This window comes from Leptodactylus fuscus, chromosome 9, assembly GCF_031893055.1.
Source record: "Leptodactylus fuscus isolate aLepFus1 chromosome 9, aLepFus1.hap2, whole genome shotgun sequence".
Lineage (NCBI taxonomy): Eukaryota > Metazoa > Chordata > Amphibia > Anura > Leptodactylidae > Leptodactylus > Leptodactylus fuscus.
Window position 1 is genome coordinate 81,382,748 of NC_134273.1, and position 20,748 is coordinate 81,403,495.

Genomic DNA, 20,748 nt, shown 5'->3' on the forward strand with positions numbered 1-20,748 from the left:
ATCACTGTGTGTATTATCCTGTACTGTGACATCACTGTGTGTATTATCCTGTACTGTGACATCACTGTGTGTATTATCCCTGTACTGTGACATCACTGTGTGTATTATCCCTGTACTGTGACATCACTGTGTGTATTATCCCTGTACTGTGACATCACTGTGTGTATTATCTCTGTACTGTGACATCACTGTGTGTATTATCTCTGTACTGTGACATCACTGTGTGTATTATCCCTGTACTGTGACATCACTGTGTGTATTATCCCTGTACTGTGACATCACTGTGTGTATTATCCCTGTACTGTGACATCACTGTGTGTATTATCTCTGTACTGTGACATCACTGTGTGTATTATCTCTGTACTGTGACATCACTGTGCGTATTATCCCTGTACTGTGACATCACTGTGTGTATTATCCCTGTACTGTGACATCACTGTGTGTATTATCCTGTACTGTGACATCACTGTGCGTATTATCCCTGTACTGTGACATCACTGTGTGTATTATCCCTGTACTGTGACATCACAGGGCCACAGACAACAAACCAAAGTTTTTGACAGTTTAATATTTTGGAGACTGATATTCATGTAAGTGAAGTCATGAACGTCAAGTTGCGGCGTGATATACTTCTGGAGATGGTGACTCTATAGCCGACTGGTCATCAAAAATGACCAACTGGTGGTGGGGACATTTAGAGTTACTAGGACTCTTCCTTCTAATAGATGACAGAAGACTAAAAAAAAGTTATAATAAAAAAAAAAAAAAGCTTCAAAAGTTCACGTGTCAACTTTATGTGCAATAACAAAGCAAAAATCATCCTACGGAGTGTCGATCTTCGCTAAACGGTTTTGGCGTTCTTAATGTTCTGTGTGTCTTAAAGTGCAGATTATCTGAAGCATCAGAGAAATGCGTCTTAATAATAAGACAGATCTGCTCGACGTGATTAATTACATGGGTGTAATGAAACGGAAAGTGATCTGAAAACTCTTTAAGGCATGACCAGAAATTTTACCTCTTCCTTATTTAATGGGGCAGAAAGTGCTCTTATGTGTCCCAAGGTACAATTTAGCCCTGGAGAGAGTGGGCTTAGTGCTTAACCCTTTTGTGGGTGAAGATTCAAAAAGAAAAAGAAAAAAACATTTCGATTTTGTTTTTGGAATGATCTATAGGATAATAGAAGTAGGCGGAGTGGGATTCAATGACAGTTGTCAATGTTCCAGTATGCAAAATTTGTCACTAAATGAGTTCAGGTCGTTCAATAGGGTCTAATATGGGATTGTGGGCCCGTGAGTCAAGGTTAAAACCAGGCCCTGATATTAACCATCGATCCTCCCACAGAATTATGAATTCATCAGGCTTAGTCACTATGTATTAGTGACTAAGTGGTCTCCGCTGCGCCGTTCTCAGAAATACTGGTTTTTACCGGTATGCAAAGGAGTTCTCTCGCAGCGATGGGGGTGGGCCCCAGCGCTCAAACAGCGATGAGGGCGTCCCCACCGCTGCCAGAGAAGTGTCTCCAAGTGCCGCCTCCTTCGTCTGCCGCGTCATGTTCAATGGCTTCTTCCGCTGCAGGCTCGTAACCTAGCAGAGCAGAGCAGACTGCGCAGGCGCACAGGCCACGGGAAAATGGCTGCTAACAATACTGTGCAAGTGGCCATTTTCCCATGACCTGTGCGCCTGCGCAGTCCACTCTGCTAGAAGTTACGAGCCTGCGCCGGAAGACATTGAAGATGACTCGGCGGACGAAGAAGGAGGCGGTGCATGGAGACACTTCTCTGGCAGCGGTGGGGACGCCCTCATCGCTGTTTGAGCTCTGGGGCCCGCCCCCATTGCTGCGGGAGAACTCATTTGCATCCTGGTAAAAACTGGTATTTCTAAGGAATGGCGTGGCACAGACCACGTCTACAGGTAAGAGACGAATAGCCTTTCTAAAGGCTATTCCGACATCTTATCCACAAAAAAAAAAAAAATGTTTTAATGGTAGAATCCCTTTAAAGAAATTTTTGAGAGTGACTACAGGACAAGAAACCGATTCCCACCTCTAGATTAGTTTCCCAAAAACAGAACCTGCTGACAAAATCAGAATCTATCAATAGCAAAGTAACTGCTAAGATGCTAATCCAAATGCGACGACGGATACGCAAGCACGTCTGGTTGTCACATTTACAAAATTTTGCAAAAAGTTGTCCAGTTGTAAGGATGGGGCAATAAGACACCCCTATAACTCAAACGGGGTATTGGCTAGAATAGACATTCGCCTCTAGCTAAGACTCTTGGCCCTCGTTCTCTTTGTAATCCAAAAACTTACACTTATCTCCCAAACATCTTGTAATTTCTGAAGCCTCCTCGAGTCTACGGAAACTTTTACAGATGTATTTGCGGTCACTAGAAGTCTGGCTCGCTTCACGAGTTTCTCCAAGTTTAATGGCCCCATGACGGCAAAACGAAAAAGTTCTTGTTTTTATGAAACTAAGACAACTTTTCCATTAGCGTTCTCCAGAAAGTAGTGCAGTGTAACGTCCATTAAGTGATCGGCCCCTGCCCTGCGGATATTAAACTGTAAGCTGACTATTTTGTGAAAACAGAAAAGCAGAACTTTGCGGGCTTGGAGGAAATTGTCATTACGGTGGTTTCTCGGCCTTGTCTGCTGGCAGGACGGGCTCAGAACATTCATGTGCCGGCGGAGCGTGCAGCCGCACAGGACTGATTACATTGGATTTGCTTGGTAATTATCCAGCATTTTCTGTAGATGGGATAAACACTCAGAAGAGGGATGGGGCCTGGGCCGGCAGGGGCGCGCTTCTGCTACATCTACAACAAAAATTTGGCCCATTGATAGAACAAAGTGCATTCTATACACCAGAGGATTTTTAGGCTTGATGTGCATCGCTGAAAGTGGATCTATGAAGGGGGCGCTCTAGGTCTTGTGACTTTTGTGCCCTCTCCCACCATGTCTCAATCAACTCCCTTGCCAAAAATTGCCTCTCTGTAACAATATTAGCAATTACAGAAAAATATTTTGGTTGTCCCAAACCAATGAAAGACTAAGAACCTCAATATAATTAAAGCAATACTTATCAGCCTGTATTCTAATCCAGAGCTGCAATCACAATTCTGCTCTTGGAAACAGTTGATCAGCAGGTTGACAAGCACATCTGCAAGAGCTTAGGGGAGCTTCTTGAATGTGCAGTGCAGGTAGATTTTTACTACATCTGATTCAGATGATTTTAGAATTCATGAAGATTTCTGTTCTGAAGCTTATAGAATTAAGAATGTGGCTCTTGAGTATAATACAGGATAAGTAATGTAATGTATGTACACAGTTACTGTACCAGCAGAATAGTGAGCGCAGCTCTGGAGTATAATACAGGATAAGTAATGTAATGTATGTACACAGTTACTGTACCAGCAGAATAGTGAGCGCAGCTCTGGAGTATAATACAGGATAAGTAATGTAATGTATGTACACAGTGACTGCACCAGCAGAATAGTGAGCGCAGCTCTGGAGTATAATACAGGATAAGTAATGTAATGTATGTACACAGTGACTGTACCAGCAGAATAGTGAGCGCAGCTCTGGAGTATAATACAGGATAAGTAATGTAATGTATGTACACAGTGACTGCACCAGCAGAATAGTGAGTGCAGCTCTGGAGTATAATACAGGATAAGTAATGTAATGTATGTACACAGTGACTGCACCAGCAGAATAGTGAGCGCAGCTCTGGAGTATAATACAGGATAAGTCATGTAATGTAATGTATGTACACAGTGACTACACCAGCAGAATAGTGAGCGCAGCTCTGGAGTATAATACAGGATAAGTAAGGTAATGTATGCAGGGCCGGCTCCAGGTTTTTATGGGCCCTTGGGCGACAGAGCCTCAGTGGGCCCCCTTGTAAAGGAGGCGGGGGAGTCGAGACACTGTGTGTCGCAGATGAAGCGAGTGACGTCACGCAGGAGTGTGGCGTCACCAACGCCATACCTCCCAATTTTCAAAGAGTAGAAAGAGGGGCAAAATGGCAAATTTGGCTCCACCCACTTATGTTGACTCCGCCCATTCTCATTAATCTATCGTGTGCTCCCACACAGTATGATCCTCCTACAGTCACCCGTAAATTATATGCCCCCCTCCATCTCTCCCCCGTTTCATACACATCCTTCCTCTGCCCCCAGTTTCATGTCCCCCTCTCCATCTCTGTCCCCAGTTTCATCACGTTCTCCCCCTTCATCTGCCCAGTTTCATGTCCCCCGTCTCTGCCCACAGTTTCATGTCCCCCGTCTCTGCCCCAGAGTCATGCTGTTCCACCCCCCCCCCCCATCTTCCCCAGTGTCATGCCGTCCCCCCCCCCCTCCCCTTCACAAAGACAAACACTTACACTCACCTCCCATCGTTCCCCCGACGCTCCTCTCTCTCACTCCATTCACATACACGATTAAAGCAGGAGCTGTGTGGCCCGGCGTGTGTGTGTAAGCGCGATGTGATGACGTCATCGCGCCTACACACGCAAGCCGGGCCGCAGCTTTAAAGCAGGAGCTGAGATCACAGTTCCTGCTTTAATCACCTATGCATTTAATTCAGCTCATCGGCGTCCGTCGGACGCCGATGAGCTGATATCGGGACAGGCAAGTGCTGAGGCGGGCAAGTGCCGGGGGGCCCCCAGAGGCTCTGTGGGCCCCGGCACTTGCCCGACTATGCCGTGTGCTGACGCCGGCCCTGAATGTGTGTACACAGTAACTGTACCAGCAGAATAGTGAGCACAGCTCTGGAGTATAATATAGGATGTATCTTTTGATCACTGTAAGAGACTCACGGTAATATAATATGCAGAATAACTTGCAGAAACAATCTAAGACTATGTTCACACCTGCATCTGTCCGTTGTTCTGGTCCGTTGGATGACCAGAACTGACACACGGACTGCTAAAATAGCAGACACCGACAGTTAACAACGGACCCCATTCACTATAAAAGGGTCCATTGGGTCTTGAAACTGCCATACGAAAAAGTCGGGATGACAGCATTTTTTGCATCCGTCGATTTTTGTCAGTCACTGTGGCGGAGTCTCCAACCAGACTGAGACGCAGATGTGACCCCAGCCTGAGCTACTCATGAGTCGCTGAATAAGAAAGAAAAGTGAAAGGAGATGGCCTCGCTATGATAATTACAATAAATGGTTGTCACAGATGATTAAATGCCTTTTCATCATGTCGGTCTCCTATCAGTCCTCCTGCTACTTCCACCCTTGTCATTTTGCCCGGATGTGTCATTTTTTTGTTCTTTTTTTTTTCCCAAGGCCAAAACATGTCTCTTATATAGTCCCGGATCACAAATTGATCTCTGACTTTGTATAACAGAAAAACGAAAAAAAAATCGAGACAATTACCGAGACGTTTGGGAGAGTCGTCTCTGAGTTTTTACTTTCATCAAGACTCCCACCATCCGGACACTGTCAACATGCTGTGCGGTTTTATTAAAATATAAAAAAGCAAAGGCCCCAGCTGGCCGGCACAGAGCAAACATCCAGCAGCCGAAATCTCCAAATGATGCGGCATGAAATATGATTACAGTTTATGAATTGCATTTCAGCGAGTGGCTTTAAAGAGACCGCTGGTGTGTGCAGGACCTCAGACCGAGCCGCATTCACACCCACCACTGTCACACCATTCTGTCTACATCATTGTCAACCACATCATTATAGAGAATGGGAGCTTGCCGAGTGAAGAAACCTACGGCATCAGCCATAGATACAAAAACAGCAAGACATTTAAGAACATTCCTCCCCCCCAAAGAAAAAAATCAAATGTTCATCCATCCTTTCACCATTGTCCTATAAAAAGTTCAATAATGTCCAATTGGATCACCATTACAGGTCCATAAAGTGTAAGATTATGAACAGAATTCCTTGGTACCACATAGACTCTTCGTCAATAATATCCACTCTTCTGGATTCTGAGCATCAGTGACTTTCCCTTTCGATGGATAGAACATCAATGGACTTCCAAAATTCCAGACCTACAGATGGTCATTGTTATCTATACACATCAAACTCCATTTAGGTCACCTGACCACCTGTCTCGAACCACAGAACCACTCAAATTGGCCAAAGGAGGTGTTCACGTCTGTGTTGGAGGCAGCAAAAATTTTCTGGCCAAATAACATACACCATGATGGAATCAGATTATAAGCGATCGGTGTCCAACGTGTGAAGGGAATGGTGGTGTGTCATGGTTGGAATGGCGTTGTGCCATGGTTTCATCGTTGAACCCTTGGTGCAGATGTCCACAGAGCATAAAGTTGATGATGACTGGTAATCTTATCGGTCTCATGAAGCCATATTGACCGCAAAAGGAAAAAAGTTTATCTTTAAAAACATGGAGCCTGATCTTCCACTTTCCGAGACAAGTTCTTCCAGAATGCCATCAGTCGCATGGAACAGGCTCCCAGCAAACCTGGCAAAATCTAATTTTGCTGGCAGAAGTTCTGTTTGGCTGCACATTTCCCACGCTGGGTAAACATAGTATTACATGATAGCCCTTACTGAATAGGTCTCTGTTCTACATCTTGGAGAGAGGTCCTTTCAGGATACAACCCTCTTGGCTTCATCTTTCTTTGGACATCTTATGGGAAGACCCACCAGAGAAGAAACCCCAAAGAGTTGGAGAAAAGAGGAAGACCAAAAACAAGGAAAAACATTCTTCACAGACTGGAAACCAATTTAGTATCACTCAACGTAGACCGTCATTTGCAACCCAAGATCCAGGAGCCATCCTGTGAAACCTCTTTGAGACAACCACTCAAAATGGAATTGAAAACACGATCTTTTAGAAGAATAGTCTTCTTGAAGAAGGTAACCACTAACCAGTAGATATAACGTAAGATGAAACAGAAAACCTTACGCTCTAGGTGATGGTCTTCTGAAAGAGGTGACCTATGGTGGAAGTTTTCTTATAGTTAAGTTTTTGTGTTGAACTTTTGTGCAGATGAGACACTTGAGGACACGACGTCCTGCCTGGACATCACCTTACGACTTCTATCACAACTACATCATCGTGGAAATTTTGCAATTCCAAAAACATCACACACGACTGTCCACAAAACAGTAGTTTTGAGTTGTGATTGCTGTCATGCTCCTGTAAACTGCGGCCGCTGGAGTAAAGGTCACTTGCTAATGAATTTACCAAACTTTGAAGTATCTTGCTTTGTATTTACCAGAACTGAAAGTGACTGACGGAAAAGAATGGGGGCAAGGAACATTTTTAAGGAAAAAAAAAAAAGCAATGTTATCGCCCTGACGGATCTGAGCTGCTTAGGGCATTACTAATCATGACTACAACTCAACTTTGACAAGTCCTTGATCATCCAGAAACATCTATGGAGGTGGAAACTCTACAAGCCTTAAGTAAAGAAACTTGTGCTAATCACATGGTGACATCTTGGTCAGTAGCATGTTGTCATAAGGTTGGAACAAGTCTTCCTCGGTGGGATTGCTGATAGGTATTCCAGCCTGACAAGTATGCTGCTCGATGCGCTCCACTGCACAGTCTGCCTAAGAAATGAGACATCTGCGGATTCCTCATGTGTTTTCAACTGGGCCGATTTGGCATTGCACTCTTTCCGTAGGATTGAAATGTTTACAACAGCTGTCCGATTCCTATATAGATTTTACTCTCACATAGGCATTGTCTGAGAAGAGAAATTGCTTTCTTAAAAGTGCAAAAAAAGTATAAAAGAGTATATCACCAAATGTCTGGACTCCATGGCGAAATCATAACAGGGACATCTGGAATCGGGACTCCAATATACAGTAACACCCGCTGCTTGGTGTACTCCACCCAAACACACATAATGGAGTGAAGGTTTGACTGGTCTACCACTAGATCCTAAGGGTAAGTTTACACGGGGTTTTTGGTCCTGGACCTGAGGTGGAAGCTGCCACAATACGGGTGCCAGTGCAGTGCTCCAGCATCAAGTTGCGTACTCTGCTCCGGATTAGGAACAAATGAATGGGCCTAGTCGGGAGGGAGCTCCTCGCGACATCCGCCTGAAAGAATGAGCATGTTGCTTCTTTTTTTCCGGGAGCCGGAACAAACTGTTCCCGGAAAACAGAACTGACCGGCCATTGATTTTAATGGGAGCCATCTTTTTGGTCAGGATTTTGAGGTGGATACGGCCTCCAAATCCAGACCAAAAAACCCCTAAGAGGGGCCCTTGAGTAAGAGGTCTTCAGTAGCGATCACAGAATTGGTTCATAAACGTCCAGGTTTGTTACGAATGATTTTGAAAATTTGGGTTTTGGCCATATCCAAAATTTTGGGGGCTCATCACCCTCATATCTCTTTAGTGACCCGGGGGAGATCCAGAAACATAAATACTGATACTCCCCTTTCTTCACCTATCTTAGGTCCACTGTGGACCTCTTGAAGGACATCATAGGCCCCAGGGAACTCTTGAGGCCCAATGATAGCTGGGGTGCACAAATCAATGTCATAGCACATATTAGGTCCAAAATTTACGGCTGAACCTCATGTATATTTTCTCAAAACATATCTAACAAGGTTCACCCATCTCTAGCCCTCATCTTTTCAGGAGCCTACTGAAAAAGGGTCAGACTGGGTCAAAACAGACTTAACTTTTTGCCCACTTGGATGCAAAAAAGGGCTCCAGTAAAAAGTGGAGTATCTGCTACTATAGTATATATGGTTCCTTTTATAACACCTCCCACATAGGCGTCAAGTTATGAAGTTTTTGCCTATTTTTGGATTTTCATTAAGTCAGCTCAATGAAACTATCTTCACGATCCCCCAGGAAGCTTAGCACCATTCACATCCAACTCCGTCATAGACCCTGAAACAAGGCAGCATTGAGAAGGTGCCTCCTGGAACGAAACGTTCATAACCAGAACATCTGCAAGTAAACATCAGTATAATTCATTTACTGTGAAGCTGTGAACATACAAATACCACATGTTTGTCTTGAGACTTACAGAGCTAAATCATCCAGCCCCAGATCTGACCGTTCGCGAACGACATGAAAACAATTATTACAGCTCCATGTTAAATCAAACAGTAATACTCTTCAAAAGGGAACGTAAAGCACAGGAAGGGGCCCTGCGATACGCAACGTATAATATAACCAGAAAGATCTGTGGATACATAGACGAGAGAAGCAGAATGGAGGAGTATACTGTATATGCCGGCTCTGACGTCAGATTTTGGATTCAGAGTAGCTTTAATTCTACAGAATTTTTTTAATTTTTGGTTTATCTTGGATCATGGCAGTCTTGAGAAATGACTATACCGCAAAGCTCTATTCAAGATGACAGAGTCAACATCCAGCAAACATGAATCATAGGTGCACCCCATGGTTTCCCACCAATGTTGGACTGGCCCACCACTGTACCAGAAGATCCTCCAGTAGGCCCAGGCTCTAACACAACAATGATCCAGTACAAGACACCCAAATTTAAGAGTACTATGGTCTATCTCCTAGGGGTTGTTGGAGGGTGGTTACCCAAAATCATTTTATCGGGTGGGCCCAACATTGGTTTGCCCTAAAAACTTCCAAGTATTGAATCCGCACCCCTAGTGGTTTCTGCCTATACAAACAATAACCATTGGATGGTCCCTGAGTTTTGATTGGTGACAGGCACCATATTAGAAGTTCAAGTAAGGGGTAACATGATTTCTTCTCTAAGGAGACAACTAAAGAAGCGGTGGTCTACCTAGAGAATGGGTGATCTCATAACAATGATAAAAATATGGACCCTCTCAGGAGCTGCTTGACAATATTATAGTCTTCGGCTAGGTCCACATTCGCGCCAGGCTCTCCTCCAGCGAATCTTGAACAAAGGAGGGCCCATCTGCTAAAACAGCGGTTACCGGTGGACCCTTTAGTGGGGTCCACCGGGTTTCTGCCATTTATATAAACTGATTTTCGGCAGCCTTAGTTATGCACGATTGGAGATCTCTACGCCTTCATTCCGTATGTTAGGACTTTATTAGATTTGCTTTGTCCTTGGGGACCATCTATCCATGCAGGTTCTTATTATCTCTCCAGGTACATACACTCTTGGTGTTGGTCTCAAGGGGTCAGTTTTCCGTTGACCACCTCTGACACAAGTCTTATAGGCCAGGCTTCCTGAGAAGAAAAGATATGCAGATCAGGCTTCTTCAAGGAGGAAGAAAAACAGCTTTCTTTTTCTGGAAGAGGGCTAATCTGCATGTGTACTTTCTAAGGGAACCCCAACTTTTGATTCTTCCTATTGTTCCCCATCCAAAGGAGTCCCAGAAATGAAAGAAACCATTAGACATCAAGGAAAGTCTGCTCGGAGGAGGGTTGGTTAGGAGTAGTGTTGGACACCTTGGGTCCACCCTCCAAGTTCCCATAGAAAATAGACCATAGGACCCTTCAAATTTGGCTATCCTCTGCTAGACTTTTATTGTGTTAGAGCCGGGGCCCACTGGAGGATTTTTGGGTGCTCTGGTGGGTCAGGCCATGATAACATGGATCCCATAGCAGCGACACAACCTGATAAAGCAACTCTGTGACAATGCAAACCTATGGCAACAATGGTAAAGTAGTGAAAAGGAAACACATTAATTACATACATACAAACCACATGGCCATAAACCCATATACAGGAAGAGACAGATGTATAGGGGAAAGGACAGGACGACAATTGTGACGTATAGTTGTCTGACCACAGAAGTCCTGCCGCCGTCCTACTTACTGTACATTAACTACAGACCCATCTATTAGGTCAACTGAAGATCTCCATGGAGAAGACAAAACAGAACACAAACAATGGGACAGGATGGCGGATTTACAGCTAAATACGTGGTAAGTGGTGACGCTGTGCAGCCGGCCTGAAATCACAAGCAGAGGTCCCTCAATGCGAAACATGGAGCCGCTCATCAAACCCAGATTGCAAAAATGTGAATTTCACCACAACAAAGTCAAGTCGTCTTGTAACAATTGTCTTCAGGAACTGCAATGATTGTCATTGTGCCATTCCAAGTTTCCACAGTAGCTAATGAAAGACTGCAAATTGTTACTTGTCTTGAAGGGAGTCTGTTATCCCAAAAAAACTGGTACTCAAGAATCAGGATACCCATCATCAGCGCAACGTCCCCTCCAATGTCATCTTAGGACCTTATAGAATACAATGTATAGAGAGTAAGTAAGCTCCTGAGCTCCCCCTAGTGGAGCTGAATAAATTGTCAAATGGGTATAACCAATACCCCAGGCAATAGGGTGTGTCCTTGCATAGACTGATACAGTCAGTACTGATGGATGATGTTGAGCCCATTGGTAACTCCCAGTTCTCTACGATTTCATAGAGTTCCCGGAGCAATAACAGAGTCCCGGGCACAATGCTGAATTTTATGAAATGCTCCAGAATTATTATTTCATTCATTATTTTGGTATCTACTAATACATAACAGAAGCGCTGACAGGTCTTCTTGCAGAGGAAACCCCTACAGACTTTCTGCTTCAGGTGCTGCAGGAAACACCGCGATGTGTTTCCGGCACAGATTTTCCCGCAGTGCTTTTTGCCTCCAGTTCTCTACGTGGGGCCTTAGCCTTAAAGGGATCATATCAATGGATAGTCCTTTTTTTTCTGACTAACGTAGGAATAGCCTTAAGAAAGGCTATTCTTCTCCTACCTTTAGAGGTCTTCTCCGCGCTGCCGTTCAGTAGAAACCCGGGTTTTCTTCTGTATGCAAATGAGCTCTCTCGTAGCACTGGGGGTGTCCCCAAATCTCCAGCGACGCCTCCATCTTCTTCTGGAACGCCCTCTCCCTGTGTCTTCTTCCGTCCTGGGTTTCTATCTTCTAGGCATGCGCAGTCGGCTCTGCCATCAGGCCTCGGGCAGAGCCAACTGCGCATGGCCGCTTACACAGTAAGCTGATGTAAGCGGCTATTTTCTTGTGGCTCAGGCATGCACAGTCGGCTCTGCCCAAGGCCTAGTAGATTGAAACCCAGGATGGAAGAAGACACAAGGAGACGGTGTTCCAGAAGAAGATGGAGGCGGCGCTGGAGATTTCTCTCACAGCATTGGGGACGCCCCCAGTGCTGTTTGAGTGCTGGACACCGCCCCCAGTGCTGCGAGAAAACTCATTTGCATACCGACGAAAACCCGGATCTCTACTGAACGGCAGCGCGGAGAAGACATCTAAAGGTAGGAGAAGAATAGTCTTTCTTAAGGCTATTCCTACATGTTAGTCAGGAAAAAAGGTTATCCAATGAGACTCCCTTTAAACTACCACGTTGTGGAAAAGCTCCTTTTTTTGGTGCAGATTTTGCTACGGTTTCTTGAGCCAAAGCCAAGAGTGGATCGAACAGAAGGTAGAAATATAAGAACTTCATTTATATAGAACCAAACCATTCCTAAAAAAAGAAAAAAAAAAAAAAAACACACCAAAATCTGCACCAAAAAAAAAAAAAAGCAGCTTTTCCGCAACGTGGGGCCTCAGCCTAAGGCCGACTTACAAGACATCCCTCGATGTAAACCATAAAAGCAACCTGTTTGTCCTCAGCCTAACACAGTGACCCTTTAAATTTGGCTAATCTGGATTATCTTCGTACTCACAGGCACTTGTATATTCATGGGGCGGTTTAATCCCCAGCAGATCCATTTTCATCCAGCTCTTGTCTGGCTTGCCCAGTGATCTGTGTTATATTAATATTACATTGCAATGCAATCATGAAAAAACTATGAAGTCTTGGCTTCGCTTAAATGCTGGACCTCGGCTAGGACTTGAAACTCCTACCTCCCCAAATCCCGAGCGCCATTTTATCAACATAATATGAGCAGATACATATTGTTCTCCTGCCAGCAAGAGAAATCTTCAACAGCTGTTCCATAATTTCTTGAAATCACATACAAAGGGGTCAGGACTGAGCGAGGTCAATGCAGCAAATTTCCAACAATGCCTCGGCAACGTAGGGTTTTAAAGGGATAGGTCTATACCTTAAGGCCAGGATAGATTTCCATTTTATTATTGGATTTATGTTCAGGAACCCGTATGGAAAATGGTGCGTCTGTGCAGAGATCTTATTACCGCCACAAATGTACATTTACTGGAATAATATTACTGGTAGTAATTGCTTGCATGGCTAAACTAATAGAAAATATAATATTACAGCAGTTTTAGTTTTCACCTAAGGCAGGACAAAGCACAGAAGCATGGCTGTTCTCTACGCATCCTAAACTGCTCAGATCTGCAAGGCTGGCCATAGATATTAGAGGACGTTTGGCCAAAGCCAGCGAATTTTGGCAAGACTGGCCCACCAGTTATGGAGGTGAGCGGCAATGCAGATCCAATTCTAAAAACTCCCTCCTCCCAAAAAGCAAGTGGCGGCATGGGTCTCATACAAGCACCTGGGTCCAAGTCCCTTCTATCCTCCATTGACTTCAATAGGAGGTTCTGTTCTGTTTTCCAAAAACACGGAGCAGAGCATTGGATGCCCCAATCAAGAGAGCCTTGGCCTGCACACTTGGTTGGTTTCATTGACAGGGGCCTCTTATTAACCTCTGGGGTCCACTCCGACCAACACAGTGAAGAGTCTGTGATTATTATACAAGCACTGCACCCCTTTCATTATTTGCACAGGCATAGCTTAAAGGAGTTGCTTGTTTACCAAAATAAAAGGATTCAAAATTTTGGTGCACAGGCCTGTACCCGCATGGGTCCAAGAGGTGATAGGCAGATGGAACGTCATTCCGTTGCAGCGACACCAGATCATACCCATCAGATGACCAGCGATGTCCCGTTCACAAAATTTAGAACCGACTCAGACGTGGGCTGCCGTAGTCCTACAAATTTTTTTCTGACGAGTAGACCTCCCCTTTAAGGAGACTCGTCCCATTCAAGTGTACCAGGCATAGCTGCATGGTCAAGACTATTTTAATAAATCTACTCCACGGTGTTTATTGTGCTGCACTGCATGATCGGCAAGGGTCCCAGAGGTCAGACCACCCACCGATAAAATATTGTTTGCCAACCTTAAGGGCCCGTGCACATGACGTCGATTCTGACACGTAAACTCGTGTCAGAATCAGTGCTTCAAAACAGAATCCCATTTACTTCAATGGGTTGCATTTAACGCGCGTAACACATGGAAATCAATGGGTTAAAAAGCCTCCCGTCGATTTCAATGTGTAGCGTGTGCAAGGCGGAAGCCATTGAACTCAATGGGTTCTGTTTTGCAGCGCTTGATTCTGACAAGAGTTTACGTGTCAGAATCAACGCCGCGTTACCCTAAGAAGAGCCCATTAATGTTACGATCCAGGAGAACCCCTTTAAGTCACTCTAAAAAAAACCCAGAGAATTATTCATGAAATGTCCTACTTTAACGAAACAGGATATTTTTATCCTTGCTTCACCCCTTTCCTCCCCTCCGTAGCTTAAGGCAAAAAGAAAAAAAAAAAAAAAAGAAAAAAAATTCTCGAATACTCCAGGCACATCGCTCCTTCAATGCAACATCTTAAGGGGGAAAAAAAAAAAAAATCTTTGGAAAATTGGCTCATCAAACCTAAAAACTGTCACAGGCCGGCCTGGAGGGAGGCTGCGAGCCAAGCGAAGATTAGGGACGTGCACTGTAACAAATTGATATACCTGGAGCAGTTTGAAGATCACAGGGAAGCCTCGGCGCTGAACGTTTCTAAAACTGCATATTAGATCTTATTAAATCTCAGATTTCATTCATTATTTTAAGATGCATTGAAAGGAAGCGCTCCGGCAATTATTGCAATCTATCACCAGGTCTTATGAAAGCTTGTCGCCGGTTTCACAGAAAAAAAAACAAAAAAACAAAAAAAAAAAAAAAAAAAACGCACTCCTTCTCTAGGAGAGATTAGACAGCTTAAAGGGAATCTATCATTAACAAACACTCTAATCCCGTTTCACTTTAAACAGCGCCATAATTAGAGTCGTCCATTCTTCTGTTCTGTAGCGGCTTCTCGAGAGCGGTTACAGACGAGCCCTTGAAGAGGTATACACAAAAGAAACGGAGTCGTCCCATTCACAAGTGTAGTGGCCCAGCTTACAGGGGGAGGATCATCTCTGAACTGCTATTCACAGCTTAAATATATAGAAATATTGCATTACTGCTACAGCTTGCACTATGCTCCAGAGCTGCAGTCACAATTCTGCAGGTTGATATTGGAAACCGTCAACAGGTTGGCAACAGATATACTCCTTGCACCTGGTATGTGGATTACACTATGCAAACAATAGGCATTGAGGCTAAGGCCCAACGTAGCGAGCCGCAGCCAAAAAACAATGAGGAAACGTATGGAGTTGTTATTTTTTATTTTTTTTACACAGCGTTTTTTCACATAAAGTCTGCAGAGTTTTCCTCTGTAGATTTTCTACCCCTATCCTATTTTTGCAGTAGAGATGAGCGAGTACAATTCGAAACTCCCTTTTCGAATAGCACGCACCCATAGGAATGAATGGACGCAGGGGGTTAAGCAGCCAGTCGCCGGCACAGTCTGCGTGCCGGTCACTTCCATTCATTCCTATGGGTGCATGCTATTCGAAACGGCCGTTTCGAATAGTACTCGCTCATCTCTAAAATGCAGCTTTTCCGCTGCAGATTTTTTTCCGTAATGTGTGTGGGATTAGCCAGAATCCCATCCACTTTTCGCAACGTGGGGCCCTGGCTTAAGGCGAAGGCCCCACATTGCAGAAACACAGCTTTTTATGTTGCAGTGTATTGAGCCAAAGCCAGGAGTGGATTGAGCAGAAGGGAGAAGTAGAAGAGCTTCTTATAGGTTTCCTGTTCCTTTTGTAGTCATTCTTGGCTTTGGCTCAAAAAAACCACAAAAAAAAAAGCTCAGTTTCCACAATGTGGGGCCTTAGCCTAAAGCGGTTTTCCAGGAGGTCGGAGGATTAGCTCTTGTGAGGTTACTAAGGTCCTCTGCCGGTTTCATCTTTCTGGTTCCTCTCGACAAACAGTCAATGACAATCTGCTCTGGTGACCCAACCTATTCCCCTGCGTGTTGACATGGGACCAGTTGGGACCCAGTAAGTACCGAAACTAAAATAGTAGGGGAAGGTTGAGGTTTGTATCGCTTTCTCCTCCAAAAAACTTGCTGCAAGTTACAGCATAAATTACCGCAACTGGTATATTTGTGCAGCCACAGATCAGAGGATCCCGAGAGCAGAGTTAGACTGACCCACCTAGGGCCATAACAATAGTGATCGCAGGGAGTGCAACAAGGTACAGGGCCCAGGGCCAGCCGGAGATGGCCGGGGCCCAGTGCCAGTATCATTTGGGGAAGGCCTGGTTACCCAACCACTATACATATTGGAAATGAAAAGGGGCCCTGGCATGTCGCCTGGTTAAAAGTTTGCACCCAGGCCCACAAGACACTTGTTACGCCACTGGGCCCACCAGAGTACCGGAGGATCTTCCAGTGGCTCCAGGTTCTAGCACAATGAATATTTCCTAGGGATTGTCGGGCAATACTGTGTAAGCAGTCATTTTCTTGTGGCCTGTGGGCATGCGCAGTCAGCTTTGCCCTAGGCCTAGACGTTTGAAGCCAGCGCCGGAAGAAGAAGCGTGAAGAGTTCGTTCCTGAAGATGATGGAGGTGGCGCTGTAGAGTTCTCTCACAGTATTGGGGACGCCCCCAGTGCTGTTTGAGCACTGGGGTCCGCCCCCAGTGCTGCGAGAGAATTCATTTGCATACCGATAAAAACTGGGATATATACCGAACAGCGGTGCAGAGAAGACATCTAAAGGTAGGAGAAGAATAGCCTTTCTTAAGGCTATTCTGACGTGGCAGGCAGAAAAAAAAAAGAGTTTTAATGATAGGTTCCCTTTAAATAATTGTTTTAAATAATTGTGAATATAGCTCAGAACTATAATACAGTTTGTCACAGATTCACATAGAAGGACGCCACTTCAATGGGCCAATATTCTACAACTCCGAAATTTACAGACCAATAGTGTGCGGAGACCTTCCTCAGCTCATCTCATGGATGGTCATAGGTGGACAATTTGTATACATGATACCTACTCCTAGTTCTCGCACATCACCTTAGGAGGCAAGCAGCCACAAAAACACAAAAAAGTAAAAAGAATAGTAATCCAAGCGAGCCGCCCTGGGCTCAAAGATAGAAGACAAGTTTCAGGACATGAAGGTCAAATGTTATCCAATTCCACGGGCATGTGATAGACTTCACTTCCAGGACATCTATACGAAAAAATTCTGATATACTTCCCTTTAAGCAAAAAGGTCAGAGACCTCTCATCAGCTTTGACAAGAAGCATAGCCAGACAGCTCCGACATACCTCGATAATCCTGTCATGAATCTGTAGTCCGCCTTCTTTGGCAGCCGGGCCACTGTCAACTATTTTGGAAACAAAAATCCCTTCGCTGGAGGGTCCATCTTGGTTATCCTGCAAGAACAAAACAAGGGTATGAGGCCTAACGTTCGGTGTCAGGATTTTCTTTTAGGACTCTTGCTATGAATAATATCCATAATTTGAGAGATTTTGCAGTGAGGCCCAGGAGCTTCGTGTTCTGCCTCTGGCTTGGTCACCAGTCACATTGTGACCATTGCCTGGCACAGGTAGGGGCTTCTAAAATCATTCAGTATTAGATAATAAGCGTGTTGTCTAATATTTCCATGGAAGGTGCGTATCATTGGAACAATTGTATAATACAGTGCTCGAGGCCTGGTGAAATTATTTATTCACATGACGAATGATGTAGATGATATCAGAGGACTTGGCGCATCGATGCCGCGTCTCACCGTCATCTTATACATAGAATGTGCACATTTATAGAAGAACCAATGAGCTAATGGTAGAGTCATAAACCTCAATACAAATAATGACATCACCAAGCGTCAGTGTGTCAGTGATGTAATAGATGACCTCAGACAGCACTATGTATATATAGGGAGGGTGTATACCATGTTATCATAGGAGTGCTATAAATACCAATTGAAGTCATATAAGTGGCCCAGATCCACCAAGCCTTTGGCCGCTTGCAGGCTTCATCTTTGCCATCTTCCCTATTATCAGCCATGTCTTCCTTGCTCCCATCACCTCTGTGCTCTATCCTGCCCCCAGTGCAAATGGTGGGTTACTGCACGAACAGTATACTCTTGAAGCAGTCGTTGCTACAGTGTATACCAGTCTGGTCAGAGGCATATTTGAAGCTCCTGGGCCTCAGTGTAACCTGTAAAAGGACCCTCCCCTACAGTCCCAGGTGCCATTTATGATACGGTTGTCTTCCTATGTAGTAGAAGTGACTCTGGTCCCCGACAGGAGTCCTCTTATGTTGCAGAGGGGTCTATGCACCCCTGCAGACATCAGAGCCTGGGTACAACTGCTATCTCTGCCCCCTCTATGTCTATGACTCTGTTGGTTTGTTCATGTAGGAATTATTTTATTTTTTTAAATTCCTATAAAATTCTTTGCAAACTAAATTTAATAGCTTGACTTTGTGTTTTAGAAGAGCAATGGAAGAAGAAAGGCTAGGCGTAGCTTTACTGGGCATAATGAAGCCTTCCAAGATTGGGTGTTTTCCTTAAGATGAAAGGACTGTCCTGTAGCATCGCCCGCCCTGACACCGCCGCATCCCAATTATTAGTAATCTACCACCCAATAACTGGCTTGTCAACCAAAATTATAAAGGGGAAAACTGGGAGGACACGTCTTATACCAAACAGCATCCAAACCTCAAGGGCTCCTAAGAGACCTCGTCTTGCAAACTTCTATTCGGCAAAAGATCTATGAATGATGGACCTTGTATGAACAAGAGACCTCGTGAGGACCACTGACCTCCTGCCATGTGCATCATGAAAGCTGTCAAACAACATGTGACTATCTGCTGCTTTCCAGTGTTAAACATTACTATGAGGGAAATGGTAAAGAGCTGGTCAGTAGGAGTGGGGGCGACCATCTGCAGCACTGAATGGACAACACAAACCAGAAGCAAGACATTAGACATCTGAAAGTAGGGTAGGAAGAGCTGGGTACAGGAACAGGGAGAACAAACAAATTACTGGACAGGTTGCAAGCTGCCAGATACCAAAGAGTAACACAACAAACCAATGGAAACCATTGACCTGCCGAACCATCCAATGGACACCATAGGCCTAGCTAAACCAACCAATGTAAACCAGAGGCCTAGATGAACCAACCAAAGGATACCAGAGGCCTAGCAGAACCAACCAATGGACACCAGAGGCCTAGCTGAACCAACCAATGGACACCAGAGGCCTAGCAGAACCAACCAATGGACACCAGAGGCCTAGCTGAACCAACCAATGGATACCAAAGACATAGCTATACCATCCAATGGACACCAGAGACTTAGTTGAACAAACCAATGGTCACCAATGACAGACAAACCCACAGAAGTAAGCAAGAAGTAGGTCACCACGTACCAAGAAACACACCACACCAAAACACCAAGCACCGAGCTAAACAAGCCAATGGATATCAAAGACTAAAGCATAGAAACCCACCAATGGACACCACATGCTAAACACCAGGCACAGATTTTAGGAACTAGACACCACTTGGACACCAGGGACACAGGCAAACAAACCAATCGATATGAAAAACTAAAGCAAAAAAAAAAAACCAACAGTACTGAGTAACCAAGAACTTGGTCACCCCATGCTGAAACACTGGGGATAGAGACTAGGAACTAGGCACCGCCTGGACACCAGGGATAGGGAGCAAGAAACTTCTGGACAGTAGGCAGACATCTCTAAATATGAGGAATGGTCACCAAACACTACACAGCAGGACAGTGGATAACAAGACATTGAACATGAGGGCACCAAATACCAAACATACAGGATAGAGTAAGTCAATGGACACCAGGGATTGGGAACTAAATTCTAGATACTGAGACCTGCACCAAAGAGAGACATCAACCAGGGACTTGGATACAAACCCACCAGAGCCTGAGATACCAAACCACAGAACAGCAGGACCTGGGTCATAAACCAAGCAAATTGTCACGCCCTGATGGAAATGGGGAGCTTTTGCCAGCTATGACTCCTTCTTCCTCCTTGGGGCGGCTCAGATGGTGTAGTAGCATTTATTTTGCTGGGTGTAGGGGTTCTTTAAGACAGAATGACCTGGCAGTAGGACAAGCGATTAGAAGCGCAGGCATCAGAGCGTCCCTTATAAAAGGCTGTAGATTAATATTTGCCTGTTTTTCCTTTTTTTTTTTTATGTCTAGTGCCCACTAAGAACCTGGCAGCCGTGAGGGAGTTTTATGAACAGCAAATTCATACAGAAATTTTTTGGCACACAAAATATAAAAAGCTCCCACACAGCAGCACCTTTATTCAGACGGCTCAACAGAAGTCCTGTGTGAGAGCCCTCGGCCCTGCACGGCCCTGCCCTGCATCCAACATGAGGGGGGCACATAGCGAAAGTGGTGCAACAGGAACAAGAGTGTTGGCCGGGGTTGCTATGGACAACACCTTTATCTGTCTGCATTAGGTTGTATATGTGATTGACAGATTGTGATCAGTCACTATCCAAATGAGAGCTGCTTTTTATAGGCCACTTCTCTGCCTGACATGCTAAATACTGCCATATAGTAAGTACCACTCCATCAGGAAATAAATACTCTTTATATATACTCTCCATGCGGTGCCAACACAGATTCCAGTACATGAGATACATGAGCAGGGTAAATGTTGATGCTAGGGGGTGCATACGTTAAAAAGTGCCCAATTTTATTGTAGCACAG

At 44.7% G+C, this 20,748-nt stretch overlaps 1 protein-coding gene across 2 annotated transcripts in view; it reads right to left on the bottom strand.

Moving 5' to 3' along the window:
- The window catches only part of PDZRN3 (PDZ domain containing ring finger 3), a 147,740-nt gene that overhangs the window by 110,065 nt on the left and 16,927 nt on the right, over window positions 1-20,748 (bottom strand). For both annotated transcript variants that reach the window (XM_075287488.1, XM_075287487.1), the window contains one exon: window positions 17,313-17,420. In XM_075287488.1, coding sequence (XP_075143589.1) covers window positions 17,313-17,420 — 108 coding nt within the window. The remainder of the gene's footprint in view (window positions 1-17,312; window positions 17,421-20,748) is intronic.